This window comes from Gouania willdenowi, chromosome 17, assembly GCF_900634775.1.
Source record: "Gouania willdenowi chromosome 17, fGouWil2.1, whole genome shotgun sequence".
In the NCBI taxonomy this organism is placed as follows: Eukaryota; Metazoa; Chordata; class Actinopteri; order Blenniiformes; family Gobiesocidae; genus Gouania; species Gouania willdenowi.
Genome location: NC_041060.1, coordinates 11,943,277 through 11,962,440, shown reverse-complemented (window position 1 = coordinate 11,962,440; position 19,164 = coordinate 11,943,277). Strand labels below are relative to the sequence as shown.

General features: G+C 38.2%; 1 protein-coding gene across 1 annotated transcript in view; it reads right to left on the bottom strand.

Moving 5' to 3' along the window:
* Nucleotides 1–19,164, bottom strand: part of LOC114479797 (sodium channel protein type 4 subunit alpha-like) — a 49,448-nt gene that overhangs the window by 16,018 nt on the left and 14,266 nt on the right. The window contains exons 8-17 of the mRNA XM_028473658.1: nucleotides 18,614–18,677; nucleotides 13,936–14,077; nucleotides 12,019–12,216; nucleotides 11,314–11,499; nucleotides 10,856–11,231; nucleotides 10,220–10,324; nucleotides 9,771–10,009; nucleotides 6,653–6,826; nucleotides 6,141–6,497; nucleotides 616–1,026 (exon numbers count right to left, since the gene is read on the bottom strand). Coding sequence (XP_028329459.1) covers nucleotides 616–1,026; nucleotides 6,141–6,497; nucleotides 6,653–6,826; nucleotides 9,771–10,009; nucleotides 10,220–10,324; nucleotides 10,856–11,231; nucleotides 11,314–11,499; nucleotides 12,019–12,216; nucleotides 13,936–14,077; nucleotides 18,614–18,677 — 2,252 coding nt within the window. The remainder of the gene's footprint in view (nucleotides 1–615; nucleotides 1,027–6,140; nucleotides 6,498–6,652; nucleotides 6,827–9,770; nucleotides 10,010–10,219; nucleotides 10,325–10,855; nucleotides 11,232–11,313; nucleotides 11,500–12,018; nucleotides 12,217–13,935; nucleotides 14,078–18,613; nucleotides 18,678–19,164) is intronic.

Sequence of the window (19,164 nt, the reverse complement as noted above, 5' to 3'; positions counted from 1 at the left end):
TTGTGAGACAAAATGCATAAAAGGTGTTTGGTGACCTTGCTTTGTGCTGTAAATCAAATTATCTATAAACATTCTTACTATTTATAAAACATTAATTAAACCAATCATTTAAAATAAAAAAGATCACGCTTTTTTGGTTTAAATTAAGATAGCGTGGGAGGGGTTAAAGGAGCCTGTTTACACAAACAAAGCCGTCACCATAAACATCTCATCAAAGCCCATTCAAAAAAAAAAATCATGCACTCTAAGCAAGCACTGGGCTTCCTCTGAGGGCTTTGGGACAGAGAGGAGGAACTGGTCGACACACAAGCATGCCCGGTCTCTCTACCAACTACTTTCTTCTCTTTTGCTCACAATACGCAGAACGCAACACAAACACAGTCATGTGCACACTTGCTCAAGATATTGTAAGATCGTGCAGACTATGCAAGATAAAAAGGACACATAAATATGCAGGAAACTTCAAAGAGACGTGGAATGTCCGCTAGTGGCCGTTAGCCACTACAGGATTAAAGTTTTGCCCAAAAGCATGACAGTAAATACTTCTCAAAGGCCCTGCAGCAAAATACAAGACATGCATTTTGAAAAAAAAAAAAAAAATGCTCCATCACTCACGGGTTTGTTATCTTCATCCTCAGACTCCTCCGATATCTCGTCTTCTTCAGGGAACTCCACGTCGGACTCTCCAGGAGCGATGGGCACCACGATGGTCAGGTTTGGGTTGGTCATGTAACTGTCCTCTTCTGGTATGATGTACTTCTCTCCATAGAGACTGAATAATCCTCCATTGCTTTCCACGTGATTTCCAACCAATATTAGGGCTGGACTAGCTTCTTTGCCCTTCTGCTTACGTCCCTTCAGGTCATGACGGAAAAGGTTCATGACTTTGGTGACGAGCCAGCAGATCCCGAAGTGGATGCGAGCGATGGCGATCTGAATGTTATTCAAATCCCCGTCCTCTTCTGGGGCAGAGAGATTGTCAGAGCTGAAGGAGCTGAGCAGGAGAGCCAGAAAGAGATTGAGCACCTGTTGACAGATAGACAATATGTCAAGACTGAATGCAAACAATAACTTTCCATCAATTAATAAAAAATTAGACAGAAATGCTCTAAAAAACTAAATGCAGTCATGTAGTCAAATGTTCCAGGGGCAGGTAAGCATAAAAAGGGCGGGGCATATTGTTATGTGAGCTAATAAGGCTTGGTGAATCACAGAAAGATAATACCAGTTAAAAACACAACACACTTTTATCAACCAATGTGGCAACAGATTTAGCTATTTGAGAAATCAAGATATAAATTAATCTATATTTTCATCTGAAGGCTGAGACCTACAGAAGTGGATTGGGGCTTATTTTAAGTCAAAATATCAAGAATAAAATCGAAATGTCTAGATTAAAGTTGAAATTTTGAGAAAAGTTGAAATATAATGTTGAAATTAAGATCGAAAAGATGGGATTTAAGTCCACATTTTTTAAAATGAACACAATACTGTGATAAAAGTCAAAGGTCTGCTAATGAAGTCAAATCTACGGAAACTGACAAGGGCCAATTCACCATATGACAATAAACGGCAGATTGTTACAAAATGCAGTGTTTTTATGTTTTGATGAATGCATTAAACTATACTTTGAAGTTGAATTTCATGACAGAGATTCTGTTTTTTTTTAGCTCATAAACACAGCGCTGAAGCTCTTTAAGGACTTTGAAGAATAATTGCAAAAAAAAACTGAATCTGTTCAGAAGGAAAATCCAGTCAAGTTTGGAAGAGGTGAAGCATTCTGTGGCACTGTACAGAAACAGATTAGGGCCAGTTTTGATGGAGACTGTTGTTGTATATGGTAAATTGGCCCAAGTCAGCTTCCGTAGATTTTTACCACAAGGTTGTATTTGTATTTTGTATTTTGACTTTATTCTTGATTTGCCCAAAATCATTTTTGTCATCATTTCCATAATTTGCCTCCGTAGAAGCTAAATCATATCCTGCCATTAAAATTAATAAGTAGAAGTAGGAAAAATATGAGTAATGTATGGACATACTGTAATTAATAACTCTTGGATATAATTTTTTGGGGGGATTTAGTAATTATTAATATTGTTATCATGATTTGTCATTCTGTAGATTTCCTGTAGGTTTTTAGTTTAATATATGTTTTAGTCATTCCTTGTCTTGACTATTCTGTAAAAGACTTCTGCATTTAGGTAGATTTTTCAAAATTCAAATTTCATTTTGTACAAAAAACCCTTTCCTACGCCAGGCAATCCTACCATGACTTGTGTCCATGTAGGTCAGGATAAAGCAGTATAAACATACGCTGCACACATGTATGGCTTCTTATGTTTCTGTAACCCTCAAGTTTCAAAACATCCAGCTCCCGAGTAATCTGTCTAGTGGCTTAGAGAGCAGCAGCAGCACGGGACGCATCTGCAATGCATGTGTGTGTGGCTGCACTGGGTATTTGCTCACACTCGCTGTGTGCACAGTTGGTAAGGATGATCTTTAGCCACTGAGCCAGTCAGAGATGGGGAGCATGAGCAGATGATTAGTGATGAACGCCCTCCGACCTTCTCGCCCCTAAGTATTCTGGATAATCCCTTGGATAAACAGCTTTCCCACGATTCATGAGCAAAGAGACTTTCTGTCCATTACATTCCATAAGGAGCATCGCTGGGATGTGCTCTCTGCTGTTAACAAGGCAATAGACTCATTCAAAGTGTCAGCATCGAACAATAATGCATGAAGCAGGTGTTTTCTATGTAAGATGATCCCTTTTTCTGCATTTGTTCACATGAATCACATGTATATAAATGTATGTTAAAGTCAATGCTACAGTTATTTGTGATTAAACTCAACATCTGTCAATATTGTGTTCAAAATTTTACTAAGCTGTCTACAGTATTTTGTGAATCTTGATCAAGTGTCACCTGCTGCTATAATTTGCTGACCAAGGTTGTGTGCGTGCGTGTGTTACTTACTGTTTTCACCTTTTCTGTTTTGTTCAAAAATGAATTCTGAGCCATTTTCCAGCAGACTTTGCAATATTTATCAGATTGGTCCAATGATTCACAAAGCTATGTTTTCTACCCTCCACAACTACTTCCTGAAAAATGTCATTGTGTACCCCTTTGCACCCAGTTTTGGGATAGACCAACACCACCATGTACAGGATGAAGTGGGTACCGAAGATAAATAAGTAAGAATTTCAATTATTTCTGTTAACGTTTTAGTCCTTATTGGGTTAGGTAGTAAGGCAAGTTTTAGTATTTCTATTTTACATATGTTTTTTAAATCACTATTGATTTGAAAGGCTGTATTTTATGGGAAATTGACTTTAAAAAAAATCAATCATCCTTATTTAAAGGGCCAACCATGTTTTGTGAGGGGAAAAAGGGGCCCAAACAGCTCTTTTGACTGCAAAGGTTGCACACGGCTGATCCATTGAAAGATTAACAAACATTTCAGAGTTAAGAAGGTTTTGAAACATTTTGGCTCAGGCATGTTTCTAAGCACAGGATTACATTTTGGACATCTAGCATTTTAGTGGCAAGGGGAACAAAATCAGGGGCAAGTTGGGACCAGGTCTTTCAAGCTCATTTAAACACACTCATTTTTTTTTATGGCCTTTTATTTTATTCATTTAATTTTTTTTGTATTTAGGAAAGGCCAGTTTAAGTTTTTTTTTTTTATTCTGCAAAACATGGCAATCAACATAAGAGAAAATATGATTGTAGTGCAGAAAACTGATGTAAATAAATAAGATGTAAATGCAACTGACTGTTATGTGTTTGTACTCAATGTGAATATTAGTAAAAAATAAACAAATAAAGGGCAGAAGACTGTAAATAAAAAAAATGTTCTTTTTCTTCTAGTGAAGTTGAAACACTATGATATAACATGCGTTTATACAGATTGATTGGCGCTACAATCTAGAGTAGAGTAAAGTACGACTGACACTAAATCAAGCATGTGGATGCCAATGCTAGTTGCTTCCGGGATTTTTCCCTCTTGTTCCTATTCTCATTAATGTTATCTGATAGAAGACAGCTGGACAGCAAATCGCCATATGGGTGTTCTACTAAATATATGCATCCTTTGAGACAGCACAGAGCTACAGTACTGTATGTGTAACCAACAGTTGCTCTTAAACAGATTAACTCTTCTTCACATCGACAGCAATCTGCCATGCACCGAAAAAAACAAAAGTAATACCTGCAACAGCGTCTGCAACAACAGAGAGAGCATTTCCACCCCAGCTGATCCTTAGCACAGTACTTAGGCCAACGTTGTCCCACAAAGAGCTTTGGTCATTAGCAGTGGATAAAACATGTATGCGGTCGTGTTAAAGCTGCTCGAGCGCTGCGCTGGCATTGTGGTGGCTACACTTTGCATGACAACAGGACAGATAATGCATAAATATAACCCAAGAAGGACAACAGATGGTTTATATGGAGCACAGACATGATCTGTCTTTTAAGTCCACTAATGCTAATCTGCAAGAAACCAAACCTGAGAATATGATGCAAACAATTCCTACCACGGTGTGCCATTTAAAAACAATAAGATGAAAAATCACTTATTTAACAAAAAAACATGTGCGTAAACAGTTTACTTCAAGGATGCGCCATCCTACTAATATGCAATCAAACATCCTCACTCGTCCAACGTAATCCGTGATTACATGTGACATCATCTTTTGGATTTGACTTCACTTAACGTGGGTGGCATCGATGTGAATTTGTTTCCGTTGCACACATAAATGCACACTGTAGAGTGTGTAGTGTACAGTGAAAAATACAACTCAAGCCAGATTTTGGTCAAAAATACAGAATGTGTATATCTATCTATAAGCAAGGCAAGGCAAGGCAAATTTATTTGTATAGCGCATTTCATACTCAAGGCAACTCAATGTGCGTTACATGATAAAACATTCAATTGTTTAAAATCAATAACAACATTTAAAATCATCAGTAAAATCATCAACAAACACATGACATCAACAACATGACCAAAAATCTCCCTTTCAGTCATATGCAGTAGAGAAAAAAAGTGCCTTTAACTTTGATTTAAAAATGTTCACATTGGATGCTGACTTCAGCTCTACTGGCAGTTTGTTCCACTTCTTTGCAGCATAACAACTAAAAGCAGCATCACCATGTTTACTGTGAACTCTGGGTTCCACTATCTGACCTGTGTCCATAGATCTGAGAGACCTGCTGGGTTCATACCTGACTAACATGTCACTGATGTATTCTGAACCAAACCCATTCACAGATTTATACACCAGCAGCAGAACTTTAAAGTCTATTCTGAGGCTGACTGGGAGCCAGTGTAAAGACTTTAAAACTGGAGTAATGTGTTCTGACCTCTTTGTTCTGGTTAAGACCCGAGCTGCAGCGTTCTGAACCAGCTGTAGCTGTTTGATGCTCTTTTGGGGGATTCCTGTCAGAAGACCATTACAATAGTCCAGTCTGCTGGAGATAAAAGCATGGACCAGTTTCTCCTGATCTTTCTGAGTCATTAAACCTTTCACTCTGGAGATGTTCTTTAGGTGGTAGAAGCTGTTTTTGTGATAGATTTGATCTGACTGCTGAATGTAAGATCTGAGTCAATCAGAACACCAAGGTTTTTGACTTGGTCTTTAGCTTTAAAAGATTGATACTCAAGATAATTGCTGACAGCAGTCCTCTTTTCCTTGTTACCAAAGACAATCACCTCCATCTTGTCATGGTTTAGTTGAAGGAAGTTTTCACTCATCCAGCAGTTTACTTTTTCTAAACAGTCACACAACACTTCTATGGGACCATAGTCATCTGGGTTCAGTGATAGATATAGTTGTGTGTCATCTGCGTAGCTCTGATAATCAACCTTACAGTTCTGTAAAATTTGTCCTAAAGGAAGCATATCGAGGCAAAACAGAAGGGGTCCAAGAACAGAAAGAAAACTGATGTGTTTTGGAGCTAGTTTCTGTGGCGGAGTGATGCAATTGGATCCAAAACAAAGGTGGGCTTATATTAATGAAAAGTCAACAACAACAAAGTAAGAGATTTCATAAATGTATATATCAGTGAATAGGGTTTAGTTGAAATATGTTACAGATAATAACTGGCATAATCTTTAGATGTTTACATGAGAAAACTTACCACCAAATTCCCAATGACCATGACCAGCATGAAGACCAGGATGCAAAGGGGCTGTCCGGCTACTTCCATGCAGTCCCACATGGTCTCGATCCATTCGCCACACAACACCCGGAACACAATCAGGAAGGAGTGGAAGAAGTCCTTCATGTGCCAGCGAGGCAGCTGACAGTTAATAGAGATCTTACACACACAGTCCTGGTAGTTCTTGCCAAAAAGCTGCATGCCCACCACGGCAAAGATGAAGACGATGATGGCCAACACCAGTGTCAGGTTACCCAGGGCCCCCACTGAGTTGCCGATAATCTTGATGAGCGTGTTGAGGGTGGGCCAGGATTTTGCCAGCTTGAACACTCTTAACTAGAGGAGGGAACAGGAGGGAGACAAAATCTTCTTACTTCTTCAAAAAATCCATTCAAATCTGCATCGAGCTTATATGTTAACTTTTACTCATGGTGCTTGAGTTAATATTCTAAAAATCTATCATTTTCAATCACAAAAGACAAATCTGTTACCAGTCTAAAGGAGCGTAGGACAGACAGTCCCTCAACATTGGAGAGGCCCAGCTCCATTAGACTGAGGCAAACAATGATCCCATCAAAGATATTCCAGCCTTGTTGGAAGTAATAATAAGGATCCATGGCAATCAGCTTTAGCACCATCTCAGCTGTGAAGATCCCTGTGAACACCTGGAGAAACATAGATAATAAAAAGACATGTAACAACCTACTTTGTATTTGTTATTGCTAAAGAAATATTGATCTTTTTATTAGTATTTGGATTTGACAGAGTCTAATATGCAAGTGTATTTGCCTCCAATCTTAAACAAACTCCTGAGAGTGGAGGATTATCTGAATAAGAAAAGGCAATAATTCCACTCCAGCAGCTCTTCAGATGAAGAATGGTTTCATGAAGTTTCAGGATTTCAGGATGAGTCTTTCTTAACACTGAACGATTAACCTTAATCGCATCAATATTGAGGTTTTCACTGCTGGGATAACCTAACCTCAGATGCAGAGGTTTATTCTTCCTTCTCCATCATTTGACTTACTGTATATACAGTATACAGTATGTTCACCAATCAGAATTGCCAAGAACTGCCTTCCTGAGCTGCTGGCCAATCAGTGATGGTTACAGAACACACGCTTGTATGCGCTGCAGCGCGTCTCAGTTACCCCTCAGTTGACTGCGCTAACAACAACTACACTAGGGCCCTATAAAATCCACGTTAAAGGAATAGTGGACGGAATCGACCAATGAAAACGGACTCTATCTTTGAACGCGGAAATGGACAGAACCGGGTTAAAAACGCCGTCACCGTGAGGAAAAGACGTTTTTTTGAGGGGAAAAGTTTCTAGGGACCGCTTATTAGGTGCACCACCCAGCCCCCTCCCGTCCTGGCCGCTTCAAACACCATCCAAACCGCACTAAACACCGTCTAAACTGCCAAAAAATTACGCAAATCATCACTGACTACTAAATACCAAATCATCAGTGCCCGCTTAACTTTAACGTGTCTGTGAAACTCCGTCCGTTTCTCACGGAGCGCTGCAGCTTCAATCGGTTTTACCTGCTCAGAGTATTTGAACAACATCTCATCAGAACTATAGAAGATCTGTGGGAAAAGTTGTTCTGTTGTTGTGGACGAGACCATCGATACCAGGGATTGTAGAGTCTGAAACCTCGTCGGTTAATGATAACTTCTGATACTGTAAAATATTATGGCCCCCAGTGGTGAAATAACTCATACATCCTTGCGTCCATTTGTTTTTGTGTAATTATTACGATCTGGAATGATGTCATCAGGATAATTTAAATAAAGTTAATTTAAATTAAATATGTATCAAAACTTAATCAATAAACCTGCTCAATTTCAGCAAACCATTGCTCCCTGAGGGGGAATATGGTGACAATAATGCTGCTCTCATACATCTACATGAATAATGTAACATGAAGAATTAAAAAGGAGCAGTCAGAATAAGCCACGTCAGTACAACTTATATATACTTTTTAATTGTATCTTACTCATTTTAAATTACATTTCCTATTTTTGACTTTTTTATTTATTTGTATTTATTTTGTTTCCTAACATGAGTTAAAAAAAATATTATTTTTTTAAAAAATTGATTACTATTTCTCAATGAAAATTTGAAAAAAAAAACAAAACAAAAGAAAACCAAATTTGAAAAAAATAAAACGCATATGCATTTAAATGTATAAAATATTTTTAAAAATCGTGAATCGAATCGCAATATCTGTCAGAAAAATTGCAAATAGGTTTTTTGTCAAAATCGTGCAGCCCTAGTTTGAACTATGGGCGATTTTTAGGACTTGCTTATTAAAACAGACTAAATATTTTGTAGAGAAGTTAAAGTGTTTTTTCACCACATTTTTTTTGCCACACTTGAAACACAATGTATTTTTTATTTTTTTTTTTCTGTTTTTCTTATGTCATTTCTGTTGTATACAACATCAACCTGCCGGGGACTACAGATGAAAACTATCCCGTGGCTACCATCTGACCATTAATGTGCATTGTCCCTTGTCACAAATAAATAAATAAATAGGCTACGCTGAATTACAGTTGTTCATGATTAAGTTTCACTCGTGAGTCTGATCTGGAGGCTGTCACAGCGACATGAATGAGCACACAAACCAACAGTCTTATAATCTAAGGCACTAATCCTCTGTTGTGTCACTAAATTAGAACCAGCTTTCTACATGCTATCGCGTTATTGTTTGGTGAACTTGTTCAGAGAAATTAAAAAGTAAGTGAATATCATCTTAAAAATTCAAACTGGATCCACTCAGCAATATTTTATTAACTCATAATTATTTCCACTTGCTTACTACTAATCCCACTACGCAAACATTCATAACAATAATGCTATGGTATTTAAAGTAAGTCATTAATTATTGATGTCATGTTATAATTATTTGTATAATACGACACCTATTATAATATGACTTCATTACCGAATTGTTTGAGGCTAAATTGAAAAAAAGCTCTATCTTTTGTCTTGCATTTAAACCTAAAAAGCAGACGAACTTTTTTAAAGGTGTACAAAAAAAACAAAAAAAAAAATTATATATATATATATATATAAAATGCATCAATTTTTAACAGATTTTTCTTTATTTTTGGGTTAGTTTAAGTATATTTTCTTATTAAAGGATTATAATTTTTGCATTGAGCTTTTAGAATGTTCTGTTATTACTGCTAATAAAAGGAATTCATATAATTTAAGGACACTACTCATTTCATTATTCTTTTATTCTTTCTTTTTGTAAATTATTATTTGGAAGGCCTGCATTAAAACATTTCTGTCAATCCAAACATTAACTCAGTCATGTTTTTTTTTTTTGTTTTGTTTTTTATTAATGTGGTACAAAAAAATACACCAACCCTAGCAGACATAGTATCTACAATTTTATCTTTCCTTCCCTGACTCCCATTTCCTCTCTAAGAGATAACCTGATTCATCATGGTAATAAAAAGAAAAGGCCACGAACAAGAAATCTGTACCTCTTCTCGCTAAAAATATTAGGCTAAATGGGTAAAAAGTTGACCCCAGCCATCACTCCTCTCTGCTTCACAGTGCTGGTCACACACTTCACTAAATGCCTACTTACCAGATTGCCTATTGAAAGCATTGTGTTGAATTCCTCAGTCATGGGGTAATGCTCCAGGGCCATGAACAGAGTGTTGAGCACAATGCATATGGTGATCCCCAGATCCAGGAAAGGATCCATCACCATGAGCTTCACCCAGTCCTTCAACATCAGCCACCAGGGGCAGCAGTCCCATATCAGATACTTCTTGGCAAACGTATACCAGCAGGGATGGCACTTCTGCCTCGACTCCTCCAGCTCTGTTAATTAAAAAAAGAAAAAAAAAAACCTTTAAAAGGTGAATCATTTAGTTTCTGTGCAAATTCGAAACTGAAATTACTGAGGAATGTCTAATCTGGTTTTACTCAAGAGTAAAACCCAATACAACATTTCAAAGAGTGACTAATGGACAGTTCTGAGTGGGGCATGGCTTTTTTTCTGGAATGTTATGTGAGTTAAAATGGTCGCACCCTCCATGGCATCACTTAGAAAGCTGACAGAGCTAAGGCCTCTTTTCCTTTGCACTGGAGCAGGTTCTGCAACTGTTAGGGAAGGTTGGACTGGAGGTCTCGAAGCTGCGTCCTCTAGAAGCTTCTGCTGGACATAAAATATCTAAAAATTTAAATCAAATAAAAGACAATTTATTAGTTTATTTCTGCAATCGAGCAGTGTTTCTCAAATTGGGGTACGAGAGAGAGAGAGAGAGAGAGAGAGAGAGAGGGGAAAATTAATTAATGAAAACATAAAAAACAAGAGGTTTTATAATGTTTTTAGTTAAAAATCTTCATTAGAAAATACAAAAGTCAGTCTTGGTCCCACACCAGGTGGGAGATGAGCAGAAATGATAAACAATAGAAATAAATCTATTCAAGAGTCACTAAATACAGTTTCATTCCACTTATTCACAACTGAAATTCTTTCAAATGCATCACTCATTCATTCCATCATTATGCTTGATAGTTGTTTTTTACAGTATTCTGAGCAAAATCTCGTAATCGGACAAAGGGGGTACTTGGATTCAGAAATAAGAGAAAGGTGGTACTTGAGCCAAAATACTTTGAGAACCACTGCAATGCAATAGAGTAAAGTGGAGTTTTAAGGATGACCTACATTCACTTGGTCTTCTCTGACTCTCTCCATGCTCTGGGCCAGTAAAGACGCTTGCAAACCCAACGTAGTTCCTCCATTTTGATCCAAGGAGATGTTGAGGCGACCGTTAAAGTTGTGATTGGGGGTGAAGACTTGGGAGCAGTGGCTCCTCACACTCCCCGTTCTCCTCTTCCAGTGTGTTGCTGTTGAATTGGCGCGACTCCTGAACACGTCCCCATGAATGCTGAACTCGTCATCTCCGAAGTCGGCCTCTGAGTTGAGGCGAGCTCGGAAAGTGCTGAAGATGCTGACTTGGCTTCCTCTCCTGGTGCTGAGGGGGTGGGAGGAGAGTGTGGCCAGCAGGGGGTGAACAGGCATGGGAGACAAAGGAGGCTGCAATGACAACAGTGACATGTTAGCTTCTCTGGAATACGCCGTCAATGACGACCCAAAGCTTTTCTGGTAAGTCCTGTACCATCGACTCATCCAGGGGATCCAACATCTGATCGGCAGCTTCTGCTGATGTTTCCCCTGACAGTGTCCTGTGAGACCTTATTCTTCTACTGCTGCTGCGTCGTATACTTCCCACTTTTAGACGAAACGGTGACAGCTCCGGAGATAGCACCGAGTCCGTCTCCTGTGCTTGTCTTTTTGCTGCCAACTACACCCAGAAGATTTTTTGGTAACACTTTACTTGAAGTTTTTATACGTTACGCAGTCATTATCTGTCATTAGCATGAATAAGGGGTCATGAAGGCTGTAATTAAGCTGTCATTAAGTGTCTTTCGCTAAATTATGACACCTTTGGAGCTATGTTGGCATTTTTGGGTTAGGTGGAGGGATCTAGAGGGTTAGGGTTCAGGGTTAGGGTTCAGGGAAACAAACGACACTTAATGACAGCCTTCATGACTTATTCATGTTAAGTTGAGATTTCGTTTATTCAGACAAGGTTTTTCATAAAATGTCTATCTCCTGACATGTTTCAACTGCCAGTCTTCTTCAGAAGTTCAAAAAGAAGAAAAAAAAATGAATCTCGTTCAAACACCTACACCTTATTCATGCAAATGACAGGTGTCATGTTATACTGATGACAGCGTAATGTCAGCCTTACCGAGTTGTTTTTTTTTTTTTTTAAAGCAAAGACTGAAGTTAAACTCATGACCATCGTTAGTGCACCTACTCTTTGTTCTCTTCGAAGGTGCTCCATCGCCAGCTGAAACTCCCTCTCCTTCTGCCAGGCCTCGGCTATGGTGGCCTGATTCTGCTCCTCGTAGGCCATGGCTACAACAGCCAGGATCAGGTTAACCAGGTAGAAAGAGCCCAGGAAGATTACCAGCACAAAGAAAACCATGTAGGTTTTCCCTGCCGAGCGTAAAGTCTGAAGGAGAAGTCGCCTCAAAATCAGTAAATGTGAACAACAGCCTGGACATTAAAATAAACGTTTAAACAGAAGCTGAAACATTCAACATTCAACCATTGTTTTAGTTTAAAATGTTTTATTTTGCAATACATTTTGAACTAAAATGTATAGTCTGCAATAAGAGAGCTAGCAAAATTTCAAAAAAGCACATCCTTTAAGCTCCCCCCCCCTTGTCAGTGCTCCATCCAAAGCCACGCCCCCACAAACTTGAACGTGCATCTGACAGGACAGTGAAGAGCCGACTAAGCCATTTCCACACAGGAGGAGGCAGGGAATGAGGGGGCGTTGGCAGGATGAGTTAGAAGGCATCTGATTGGTTCTTTCCACTCAAACCAAATGGCAGACATTGGTCAGAGTTTTTACAGAATTCCAGCTTCTACAGAGGTTTGATTCTTTTCGTTTCTTTTACTGAATACATAACGTATTGGGCGCGCGGTGGTTTAGTGGTTAGCTCGTCTGCCTCACAGCAAGAAGGTCCTGGGGTGGACACTTTTTGTGTGGAGTTTGCATGTTCTCCCCGTGCTGCGTGGGTTTCCTGTGGGTACTCCGGCTTCCTCCCACAATCTAAAAACATGACTGTTAGGTTGATTGGAGTCTCTAAATTGCTCGCAGGAGTGAATCTGAGTACGAGTGGTTGTCTGTGTACCCTGCAATGGAGTGGCGCCCTGTCCAGGGTGTACCCCGCCTATCACCCAGTGTGAGCCGGAGATAGGCACCGGCAGACCCCCTGCGACCCTGATTAACAGGAACAAGCGGGTCTGAAAATGGATGGATGGATAATGTATTGACTATCCTCAGGATCGAAGGACCATGTTTCTGAACAGGATTGAAAACTATTCTAAAGGATACATTAGGATTTGAAGTGCAGGTGATGATAAAGCATAATATTGTATTTTGAAAGCAACAGGTAAAATCAATATTTACTAATGGTGCAGTTGTTCTTAATGCCTCAACATCACCTAGGGAGAGGCAGATTAAAAATGTAATTCAATTAAACTTTATTAATATAGTGACAATTACAACAACTCATCTCAAGGCGCTCGTCTTTAAACATACTGTGTGTTATTAGCTAATGTTACATCTCTGTGGTGCACTGCAGTGTGAGTATGAATAGGCGCCATAAAAGTGCACAACTTTGAGAACCACAGTAATACATATCTAAAATACTGTCTGATTACACAGTGACGGCAGTCTTTATATGCATTAATTTACATTTAGGGGTCACATCATAATGCTCTAATTAGCAACCTAATTACATTTAACTTTAAATTATTCTACTCATAATTTAAGAGCAATGATTTACAATAGGAGTATATATGCATAAACATTGTGCTTTAAACATCAAAAAGTGCACTTTGATCTTAAGTGAGCCACAGATTATATGCATGTATGCATGTAAAGTTTATCTAAGACACTATCCAAGCAATAAGTGGCAGTCACTTAAATTTCCTTAATTTTGTGTGCATATTTTTATTTAAATTTGGGGAAATGTCAAATAATTTAAGAATCGAGCAGGATCCTGCTAACGTATTGAGATAAGAAATGACATCTTGTGATATAAGCATGGGAACACTGTGAGCCCTGGCAAATGTAGCTTAAATAGCATTTTTTTTTTATTGGAAATCAAAAATGTATCACTGATTGTAAAACAAATTGTGTGTATACGAAGACCTTCACCTGGTGAAAGAGTTTTTCCCAGTAGTCCTGTGTCATGAGTCTAAAAAGTGCCAGAAAAGCCCAGCCAAAAGTGTCAAAACTGGTGTAGCCGTAGTTTGGATTTCTCCCTATTTTTAAGCAGTCAAATCCCTCCGGGCACTTCCTGTAAGAAAGAGAAAAAAAAAAAAGAAGAGTTAGAAATCAATGAGTAATTGACAGTAAAGGCCAAGCAGAACTGAATGAAAAGGACCTGTGTCAGTTAAAGTCACGTTAGCGTGTCGTTGGGCTACTTTTCCACAGTTAATAACATCCCCAGATTCTAGTAAGCACACACACTGTTATTATCACCATTATTCCAAAAGAAGAGGGCATTTGAAATACGTTTCATGCACTAGGCCGCTCTGACATGCACTGCAGCGAAAGGGATTACGTTGATCCAGATGGATATCAAACTGCGGTTCAAAAAATTCCAGCTCTATCTTCATTGTCAGCATAGTGGCATTACAGCAAATATTTAAGTCCAGCAGCTGACAACAAGCTGGACTGCCATGTCAATCTAAGTGGGGAATAATTTCGTAATGGCTGGCAAACAGCTGCACAGAGGAGATCTGCTGCAGAAACAGCTGCAGATCCCAGTGAGCAGTCAGCTAAACGGCAGCGTTCGCTCGCTAATATCCAGCAGTGTTGGGGGGGGGGGGGGGGTCTGCGTGGGACCAGTCGTGGACCAGGGTCAGGCTGTTCCCACACAGCTCTGCCCAGCCATAATCTGCACACCAATGAGGTAAAACCATGAACCAACAGATTCAGCTATTTCTTATCACTAACAATGACAACCACACCTTTAGCCATTAAAGTATGTTTATAATAGTTTTTACATGATGCGCAGTGGGTTTATACAGTCTGTCCCTACATTGGTTGTCGTCTCATGATGAACAGATAATCTGGACGGATTAATGACATGTAAATCACAAAGGGTTCAAAATGTGTGTGTTCTACAGATTGAAGAACTTATTAAAGCCACCAATTAGCTAAAAAAATAAATATTCTCAGCACCTCACTGATGAGCAGAAATAAAAATAAATATTGTAGACCTTTATGTGGTTTAAAGGGGCCCTGTTGTTCTACAATAAAAAACTTGTAATACATATGTATTATTTTGAGCTTGCTTGTCTTATTTTTGAATACATAATGCAAAATTACAATAATGCATCATTACAGAGGGACATCGGTGCTTGTTTTAATGTTCTACATATTTGAAAAAAGGTTGGGAGGGTGGGAGAGTATGCTTATTTAATGCAAACCCTTCTCCATGAATAAATCAATGCTCCTCATTTCTTAATCCTATAAGCGTATATTCCACCAGCAATATATCGCATTCATTTGTAAGTAATAAAAAATAATAAAAGATCAAGGCTGTGTGCGAAATGGCGTACTAACGTACTACTCATACTAAGTGTGACGTCAAAATTAGGACGTAGTGCGTTCACATTAGATAGTATGGAAAGATTGAGTATGCAAGAAATACCCAGATGTATATTATACTGGGTAACTTTTTAAGTGTGCATGGTACCACTCAACTGCCCCATGATGCATTGCGAGCGGAATGTGAAGTCAACCTGGGACCGGCTTCAATAGAAAGTTTTGTCAGTAGCACAGTGGGCGGTCTCCGAAAATCTCAGAAATGTCGAGTGGAAATGTGTATACGCAGGTTTTATGGATCGAATGACCACATGTTGATATTCTACTTGGTCACTTTGTCGCTTAAAATGCTTTCAGAACTTTCAAAGGTGGAGAATGAACAGAGATATTTAGCCTCAGTGTGCTTTAGGTTTTTGTCATTGTAGGTTCAAAATGCATCTTGGGAAACTTGGAAGTATACTTCATCCTAATCATACATAGTATATAGTAGACGGTATATACTCATTGAGTTTGTAGTGTATAGTATGGAGGTTGCCACTTTGAAAAAAAATTAAATAACAATAATAATAACAATAAAAACACCAATTTCTCTGTACCTTTAATTAAAATGTTTCATGTTCCACATCCAAACCATTCCACAGACTGAAACACAGAAACTCTTCCTTGTTGTATAAAAATAATTTAAATTTCCTCCTGAAGTTATGCGTTGCTTCTTCTTTTCCTGAAACATTTGTTGGATATTTCCTGACAGTTGATTGTTAATCATGGTTCTGCAAGTGGCAACACTATGAAAAGCATCTTTTTTTTTTATGTCTTCAGCAGTGGAGTGAAGGACAATCATTACAGCTATTGATACACACTGTTGTTATTCCATAGTGGCTTTATGCAGAGATAAGCACATCCCAGAACTCTAGGTGGTCATGCAAGAAACAGGCCATTTATAAAAAAACATGTTCATATCAATCATCCCGGCGGAATACGTCATTTGAAAATGCACGGATGTACAGTATGCATGCATATGTGCCTAGTGGTGTCTGTAAACACGGAGCAGTGTGTGTGTGTGTGTGTGTGTGTCTGTGTGGCATCATAATGTATCCAAAGCTTTAATTTGGAAATCTACTCAGGGATTACTTGTTGGAATACACTCAAAAGATTAAGCATCCTCTATGTTTTACGTCCTCCATCCTGACCCGCTTAATATCTTGCCTATCTCTACAGGCAGCCTGAGAAAGTTGCAGCTAAATGTGCCAGAAGTTCAAAGGCGGTCAAACCATGTGTTAAATACGATACTTTAAATAAATAATAATAATGAAAACACAAAAATATTTAGACTGTGTGAACAAAACAGCATTAAACCATATTCCCAATTTGTACTGCTCTTATTTTGAGTGTAGTCTTGAGAATCTTTCAAAACACATAATAAAGAAATAAACTCATTATCGCATTATCATCAAAGACGCAACATTAGAAAACGCTCAGTGCAGTTGCAGTGAGCACTATAAATGACTAAACAGACAACAGACAACACGTTTATGTGCAGTGTGTGCAACTGGGACAGCTGGACAGGTCATTACTGACCTACTACTTAAGGAACTTTAATTACATAATGTATTTCCCAAATGCCCTTATGCCCTAGCTTACTCCATTTCAACACAGACTGACACCAATTCTACTTGGAAGTGTTAAAATCCTGAGCTTAGAGGCAACAATACACAATGACAACAATAACTACAGTCACTGCGTGGTACAATTACGCCTTCAAATATCCACGTTCAATTACAACTCATTTACGATGACGGTGAGTGGCAATTCTTCCAAATATTATTTTTTTATCGGAAAGTCAATTACAATAACATTCTCAATTACTAAAGTTCAATTACAATTAAAGACAATAACTGTGCCTTTAATAAAAATTAAAAAAAAAAAACTAAAAAAAAACATAACCTTCCTTTTTTATTAGCTTTCTGGTAGCATATCTTATGTCTTAAATCAGCTGTAAAATACACAAAAAAATATTATCAATCATTCAATTTGTTTCTCATCTCTTGGTTACCTTGTTAGGCATCCTAATCAATTAAAATATTGGTATTAATATTTTTGGTGAAGGTCTTTTTTTCTGCTAGTATACCCATTGATTTATTTATTTTTTTTTAAATGGTAAAATAATCCTTAAACAGGTCATGGGAAAAGTTGATACGAAGCATATTTATATAATTGTTAACTATGTATGTGTAAGCCATAGATCTATAACATGGTTCTACAGGTTTGTGTTTCATTCAATTGTAATTTACAGTTTTACAGTCATTTCCAATTACAATTACAAAAGTCAATAAAAGCTGCAAGCAGCGTTGAAAGGGCCCGCGCAACCACGCGCACGTCGGGACTCTCTACAGTGATGATGTCAGAATTCTACAGAATTTCGTCGTCAGTCCAAGCTGGGAGTCAATACGATTTTCAAGGGGGCGCTATTGAGTCATTTTGCATTCACATGTGCATTTCCCCCAAAATATAACATTTTTCGCCAGTCCTAATGTGCGTGCAAATTTTCACGAGTTTTTGAACGTGTTTAGGCCCTCAAAAATGCGATCACTTCCTCTATAAGAAAAATAAAAATAAAAATGAAGTGCACGGACCATTGTGCTCTGGCCCTAATTATCTGAATTCAATTGCAATTCAGTTATGCGATTTCATTATAATTGACCTCAACCCTGCTGCATGGCAATAGTTACGGGCAAAAAATATAAAAAAGTCAGATAAAAACCTGTCCATCCAACCATCCATCCATCTACTACTACTTTCTGTTGCAAACACTTTTTCACTGGAGTTTTATACGGTATGTACAGTTTCAGTACCAACCGTACCTGTTCCTAAGAACTATGCACAATCTGCAGACGCTTTTAATCTCGTCACCATTTTTTTTATTTGCTATTATCTATTTTTTCTTCTATTATTAACAGGAGCCCGTAATGGAGGCCATTTGTAGAAGCTGCAGGATTTCAGCTCACACAGATGGGTATTTAGTTCACTATAACCCTTGAACTAGGCCTGGCATGGGCAAAGTCATCCTGTTGTGCTTGTTTCTAAAGCATTTGGATTTACAGGATTATTCGGTGTGCAGGCTGAGTAGCAATATTTGGATGAATTCACCGTGTCTTTTGATTGGTCAGAACGTCTGTCACTCTAAGTGGAGAATAACTTGGACACAATATGCTGCCGATGAGCTAATGCACTGTTTGAAGCCCATCCAAAGAGGCTCTTATAAGAAACGTTTCTTTCTTACCCTGCATCACTTCCATATCCACAGATTAAGGCATCCTTTGCTCCTTCAACTTTGTAGAAATTTTCTAAGAAAACAGGGGAAAAAAACAAGCCAAAATCTGTTCTCCTTTGATGCGATACTGCATGAGATGGATGTCCCAATTCAACTTTTTCATTTCCGATATGATACCAATATTGTAGCCTTGCGTATCGGCTGATACCGATATCGATCCGATATTAGCATGAATCATACACACTTTTATTACTTTTTTTTCCTTTAATAAAATTTTTTAAAAAAATACTTATTTTGTAGCGTGGAATGTTAGAAAAGGCTTGATCAAGTGAAGTTAATCACACAATTAACAATAGTCCGCAACAGTAGGTATGAGAAAAACTGACCCTATGGTTTCATACATTTTAACCTTCAACATAATGTCTACAGTATTCTACAATTGAATAAAAAACAGAAATTTTAATCCGATAGTCGATATTCGTTTTCAGGCTGATATCGGACCGATATCCAGTATTGATATCGGATCGGGACACCCCTACAGCATGAGTTGTTTTTTATAA